The sequence below is a fragment of the Octopus bimaculoides genome, chromosome 11 (assembly GCF_046866305.1).
Source record: "Octopus bimaculoides isolate indiv1 chromosome 11, ASM4686630v1, whole genome shotgun sequence".
Taxonomy (NCBI): domain Eukaryota; kingdom Metazoa; phylum Mollusca; class Cephalopoda; order Octopoda; family Octopodidae; genus Octopus; species Octopus bimaculoides.
Window position 1 is genome coordinate 76,518,893 of NC_142938.1, and position 7,500 is coordinate 76,526,392.

Genomic DNA, 7,500 nt, shown 5'->3' on the forward strand with positions numbered 1-7,500 from the left:
CTGTATATATCTGTAGATCTGTCCGCCTTTCTGATGTTTTGCCCTGTACACAGCTGTGTGGTGCACATAGTGCACCGTACACTGCGCAATATGCTTTATTTACAAATGGCGGCGATGATACTGTTGGTATTGAGGAGAGGAAGGAGCGGGTGGGGGGGGAGAAGGAAAAGAGGAGGAGAGAGATGAAGAGACGTTGAAGGAAGGAAACGGTGGCGAAGACGACGGCGTTGGAGACGCTACTACTACAGTTGATGATGATGATGATGCTGATGATGATGTTGATGAAGACGGTGAGAGAGATGATGATGATGATGATGATGAAGACGGTGGGAGAGATGATGATGATGATGATGATGATGATGATGATGATGATGATGATGATGATGATGATGACGGTGAAAGATGATGATGATGATGATGATGATGATGATGGTGATGATGATGACGGTGAGAGAGATGATGATGATGATGAGGATGATGATGATGATGATGATGATGATGGTGATGTGCATGGCTGAGAGATTTTTCATAACAATGGTAGTAATTATAGTGGTGGTTTTAGCGATGCTGGTTGTGCTGATGATGATAGTAGTAGTAGTAGTAGTAGTAGTAGTAGTAGTAGTAGTAGTAGTAGTAGTAGTGGTGGTGGTGGTGGTGGTGGTGGCAGTGGTGATGCTGGTGTTGGTGTTGGTAGTGTCTGTGGTGGGGGATGGCTAATGTGGTTTTGATGGTAGTAATGGCAGTTTGGAGATGATGGTGATGAACGTCACTGTGGAGGTTGTTGCTGTGGAGGTTGTTGCTGTGGAGGTGGTGATGGTCGTAATGGTGATGGTGGTTATGATGGTGATGGTGACTGTAGTGGTGTGTGTTGGCAATGGTTGTGGTGATAGTGGCGGTAATGAAGGTGGTGATGGCAGCGGTGGTAGTTGTGGTGGTGATGGTGGTAGTGCATGTAGTGGTGGTGGTTGTAGTGGGTGTTGTAGTTGTGGGAGTTGCTGAAATGGTGGTGGTGGTGGTGGTGGTGGTGGTGTTCGGTATAATATGAGTAATGGTAGTGGTGGCGGCAGCGTGATCGGAAAACGACGATCCGATTGCACAAATTGGCTATTTGAAAACTTCTAATGAATTATAGTGCTGTTGTGGGAATTGGTTTCGGAAAAAAAAAATAATAAAACTTTTTAAAAAAGTAAAATAATTAATAAATTTTAGAAAAACACGTAATTAGTTCTTTCACTTTAAAACTAAATAATTAACTAAAGAAATAAAGAAATAAATTGATTTAATTATCAAGAAGCTTTGCACAACTTGTGTAGATGATTATTAGAATTATTTTTAGACCTTTTAGGTGGACGAGGCAGTAAATCAGCAGACATTAGTTGTATTTAATTTGGTTTTAAGTTCTGAGTTCAAATCTCAATGTGTAAGGAAAGAGTTGGATTTGTGTTTCACTTTCTAATCTTGATAAAGAAAAAGTACCAGTAATATAATGGTTTATAGCAGGCATTTCTAATGTATAACTATGATAATTGCCTGTAAAATAATTTTTCGGATATACGAGTATTATAATTTGCTTGAAGCGTTGCAATGTGTAAGTTGTATAAATGTTTTTTTCTAAACATAACTCTAACTGATGCAAGCGAGAAGTTGGATAAATTATGTAATGCGATGCCAATAGATAATAACAAAAAAATATTCTATTAATTTACATAGTTTGTTTAATGCTTCTATAATATTTCGGGAAAGATTTCTCTTATCAAATATAAGAAAGAAAATAATCCAAGAGTTCGGAGAAAAGTATTAATATTAGTAGGCCATTCTGATGTATTATGGGATCTATTTTTCACTGGGTCTGCAAGAATAGGCAGTGACCATAGCCTTCATGGACCCTGTGATACCGGTGAAACTGATGTCGCTGAGTTTCCATATGAACTGTTGCAAGGAAACATCAGCAGAAGGGTCATTAACATCGAGATAATTCTAGAGAATTGAGGTTCTAGTGGAGAAATACTGGGAGTAGCACTTAGTATGGGGCTTGGGATTTGGAAACAACATGTTTGATGGGAAGAAGAAGTAAAGAAGCGGGAGTTGGGAATACATGAGTGGAGATTGCACAGAACCAGCTAGTTCCAAGAAGCAGAAGCCATTGTAATAGCAGGAGGAGAAAACAGAAAGGAGAGACAGCATCACCATGAATCAAATGTTGAAGGGTATCTGTAAATGTCAGTTGTTTAATCAAAATAAATTAATATTCGTCCAAACGACATTGGATCAGATGCTTTACTTCAACTGTCACTCGCTCCGCATTTAATGAATGGCTGGCTCCTGTTTATACGCCGTTGGCAAAGAATTATTCACATTCCCCAGTTCGGTCTTCAAAACTCTCTATTACAATTTCCATAAAAAAAAAATATTAGCTAAACATACGGAAATACGGAATAACTAAACTTAGTCAATTACCGAATTCTCATTGTAACTTGGTAATTTAGATAACAGATACATATGGATTAAATCATACTTTTTAAAACAACGAAAATCTTACTTTAAAGAAGAATGCTTAAGAGAAACGAACTATTCAGATAGAAGAGAATGCTTAAAAGAAGGGAATTCCTTAGCATGGAAAAAATATGCTTCAATTAGGCAGAGTATTAGTAAATTAGTATTGATTACTTATGTCTAATTAACACAAAAATGGGAGCTTTGGTTCACATGATCAGTTATTTGTGAACACAATCAGAAAAAATACATGCATACATACAACCATACATACATACACACATACGTATATACATACATATATAAAGAGGGGCAGATCTATAGATAGTTATGTAAAAGCATAAGTATATACAGGGTGCAGTGAATAAACTGTCGTCTAAATTACGCAGAAATGAAAATAACACTGACATCTCATTTTAACATATATTTACCAAAATTACATTAAAATATCTTGAAATATTAAAGAGTAAATTTATTCAATAAAATCGCCATTGACTTCAACCATGGCCTCGAGACGACTTTTCCCCATTGTATAACCTTAAAAACATTAAAAAGAGAGAAAGAGCTATGCCAAGATGATATACAGCCGCATCTAGAAACCTCATATATAAAGTCCTAGCAAGATTGAGATCGCTCGGCAAACGATCAAGAAAATGAAGGTATTGTACAATGTAGAAATACGCATTTTATACAAATGGAAATGTCTGAAACTGACTAGACACGAAATCTAGAATATTTAATCAATGCCCACACGCGGATAAATAAATGCTAACGCTTTGGAAAGTATATGGGAATAAATGCAAATATACAGACACGCTTACATATAGGTGTGTGTTTATGTCTGAATACATGTATGTATGTTGAGGTGTTCGATGTGTGTGTGTGTGTGTGTGTGTGTGTGTGTGTGTGTACTCATTTCATTCATTCTTTTACAAATATTCTTCTTTATACATAAAGACACCCTAAGGACATAATCTGCCGTTCAAATTATGGCTTTCAAACATTTATAGTCTGTTATTTTAACATATTTCCAAGGATTTTTTTGTTTGTTTTTGTTTTGTTCCTTCTTCCTTGTCGCACCTTCTTTCTAACCGATTTCGTTCTCAGTCTGATGATCAGATGAAGCAACCAACTATTTCGTTCTTCCTGAACGCAATCGACGTAGATTTGAATGAAATTATAATAGCCGCTTCTGCATCCGGACTACTGTATAAATACCACTTGCAATTCGTCTATGACTTGAGTCTGTTTCACTTCTTTAAAATTATTCATAGGCGCAGGAGTGGCTGTATGGTAAGTAGCTGCCATTTCCAGCCACATGGTTCCGGGTTCAGTCCTACTGCGTGGCACCTTGAGTAAGTGTCTTCTACTATAGCCTCAGGCCAACCAAAGCCTTGTGGGTAGATTTTGTAGACGGAAACTGAGAGAAATCCGTCTTATATATATATATATATATATATATATATATATATATATATATATATGGGTGGGGGTATTATATATGTATGTGTGTATGTTTGTGTGTCAGTGTGTGTGCCCCCACCATCGCTTGACAACCGATGCTGGTGGGTTTACATCATCGTAACTTAGCAAGATAAAAATATATATTGTATTTGGATTGACGAATTACGAGACAAAGTGACTTTCTACGAGCTTGTTTCACTTACTAGAAATAGCAGCTAGATCTTCATCAAACTACACCATATTCTCTTTAAAAAGTAGGATACATAACAACATGATGGAGTTAATGGCCAGCAATTTGGGGGTAGTGGACAAGTGAATTACATCGACCTCCGTGTTCAACTGGTGCTTATTTTATCGATCCCGAAATAACGAAAGGCAAAGTCGACCTCGGCGGAATTTGAACTCAGAACGTAAAGACAGACGAAATACCGGTAAGCATTTCGCCCGGCGTGCTAACGATTCTGTCACTTCGCCGCCTCAACTGGAGCTAAATATTATTTCTGCTCTAAGCACAAGGACTTGAAAATTTTGGTGGGAGGGGACTAGACAATTACATCGACCCAAGTGTTTAACTGGTACTTATTTCATTGACCCCGAACGGATGAAAGGCGGAATTTGAACTTGGAACGTAGCGGCAGATGAAATATGGCTTACGATTTCGCCCGGTGTGCTAACGATTCTGTCAGTTCACCGCCTTAGCTGGAGCTAAATATTAACAACACTATTAACAACAATTACAGTAACAACAATAACAACGACAACAACAACAGCTGACACAATATCATTTCTATCAACTTAACGCACTGACTGCTTAATTCATTATGTATCATTAAAAAACAATACAAAAAAAAATTCAAAATACAAAAAGAAATGAAACGAGAAAATTTCAGTTTTGAAATCTATGTAAAATATAAGAAAATAAATGTCAGACTAGCAGCAAATTTTTTTTAATTTTTGTATGTGTTTTTAATTACTTAAGATTATTTTCAACTGAAATCAAAATGGCATGAAACTATTACATTTTCATGCTTTCACGATTTTCGACAGGAATATTATTAACTTTTCGCAAATTACCTTTAATTATACGTTTTCAACATTCGAAAAGCAAGTACTGAGATGTGGCAGGGTTTTCTCTTCTGTTTATTTTTATTTTTATTTTTCAATATTTTATTTTTATCTTATTTTAATTTGTCGGTCGGTGGAAGTGTTGGGAGCGGGGAGGCACCAGGAATGGTTTATAATTATAACTGTTGACGCTGCTATCCTTTTAGTAAAGCAGAGGGCGTTAGATTGGCAGAATTTAATACATTTCGGTATTTTATTCAGGATCTTTACGTTGCGAGTTCAAATCCCGCCGAAGTTAATTTTGCCTTTCACCCATTCGGGAGTCAATAGAATAAAATAACAGCTAAGCACTGCAGTTTCTCTCCCTCTCTCTCCCTCTTTCTCTCTCTCTCTCTCCCTCTCTATCGTCTCTCACTCTCTTTTTCTGTCTCTTTCTCTCTCCCTCTGTCTCTTTCTCTCTCCCTCTTTCTCTCTCCCTTTCTCTTTCCCTCTCTATCGTCTCTCACTCTCTTTCTTTCTCTCTTTCTTTCTGTCTCTGTCTTTGGCTTTGGCTTTGGCTTTCTCTCTCTCTCTCTCTGACTTTCTCTCCCTCTCTCTCTCTCTCTCTCTGACTTTCTCTCTTTCCCTTTCTCTCTCTCTCTTTCTCTCTGTCTCTCTCAGTCTCTTTCTCTCTCGCCCTTTGTCCCTCTCCCTCTTTCTCTTACCCTTCTCTCTCTTTTCACTCTCTCTCACACACTTCTGAGGGTTCGATGAAATGAATACCAGTCATATACGGAGATCAAAATAATTCATTGTCCTGCTCCCCCATAAACCAGGAATATGGATTATAATCTACGCAAAAACAATCCATATTAAGTTTTTCTGATTTAGGCACAATAACAATTTTGATGGGGGGCGGAGAAGTTGATACCATCTAACCTAATTATTGACTAGGGCTGTATGTTATCGACCGCAGTACTTTTCCTGACTTTGGGGTGATTTGAACTCAAAGCATAATGAGCAACAGAAATAATCTAACGTATTTATGTCCGACACTTTAACGAGTTTACCAAAGATCATAAGAATCGATATGAAAGCAATTAGCATTGACGTAATACATTTTTTCTTGGCATCTTCTGTTTCTTCTCTTTTTCCCTCTTCCTTTATTCTCTCTCTCTCCCTCTTTCTCTCTCTATTTATCTATCTATCTATCTATCTATCTATCTATATACATATATATATATATATATATATATATATATATATATATATATATATATATATATATATATATATATATATATATTGATGTATCATCTTTATTCTCGGTCTAAATAATTACTTGCATGTCTTTCTACGCGTATACCTATGTAATTCATATCAAGTAATGAAACGTATGTAATGGGAGGTCAATAATACTCAAAATTTTCAAGTCTTCTATTTCAATATGTAATTAATCTGCAAAACATAGTTTCCAGGACTCCACAGTATTCTCTCACTAGTTTTTACGCACATATAAAATATGACATCCACAAATAAACAGAGGAGAACTGAATACGTTGATGAGTTTCATGAGGACACAGCTTGGATTATTATAACCCTATCTACATATTTATGTATTGATGTATATATATTTATATATTGATTATGTATTTGTGTATCTATTTATATATTAATCATCTAAATTTCTATATTCTATTTCAGATCCAATCGATGACAATCCGTTCAGCAGCTTAATTTGGAAGGTGAGTATCTTGCTTTCTTTTATCCCGTTAACTATTTTATTCTAGCGTTTTTGTTTTTAGTGTTCAAGCGTGTGTGTATATATATATATATATATATATATATATATATATATATATATATATATATATATATAAAGGAGACCACTAGGTGGACTGTTAATGTGCTAGAAGAAGATCACATGTAATATGTCTACTAAGACCGAATTGTTCTCAAAGGAAATTTAGCGAAGTAACAAAAACGTATACGGGCAAGACAAGTGAAAATTACATAAATATATACAGTTATCTGCAAACTGGTTTTGAAATTAACATTTTCTTACCGAAAATATCTGTTTCTCATCAGTACAGACCGTTAAATAAATATAATTCTCAGAATCGTATACTAGTTGTTCTCCACGAATGAAGCACGTGTACACGGTTCTGTTAATTATATTTATGGTAAGATTCAAAAGTCTTCATTTTTGCGCGCTAAATCCGGAAATATCTCTGCAGAAAATGGTTTCTGCATCGAATATACCAACTTTGAGAATGTGGTTATGGTTAGTTAAATTAAAACGGTAGGGTAAAAAATTGGATATTAATTAGTATCAATTTAATACCAGGGAACATATACAATAATATACATATACAATAATATACATATACAATAATACATATACAATAATCCTTTGTGATCTCAGATATTTTTTCTGAATCTCCTTGATTTTTTTAATGTGCTTGTTCCCTGATATTAAATTGATATTAAATAATATCC

The 7,500-nt window shown here is 35.5% G+C and overlaps 1 protein-coding gene across 2 annotated transcripts in view; it reads left to right on the plus strand.

Annotated features, from left to right (window-relative positions):
- The window catches only part of LOC149133405 (uncharacterized), a 461,174-nt gene that overhangs the window by 379,556 nt on the left and 74,118 nt on the right, over window positions 1-7,500 (plus strand). For both annotated transcript variants that reach the window (XM_089360392.1, XM_089360391.1), the window contains exon 4: window positions 6,706-6,746. In XM_089360392.1, the coding sequence (XP_089216518.1) occupies window positions 6,706-6,746 (41 nt within the window). The remainder of the gene's footprint in view (window positions 1-6,705; window positions 6,747-7,500) is intronic.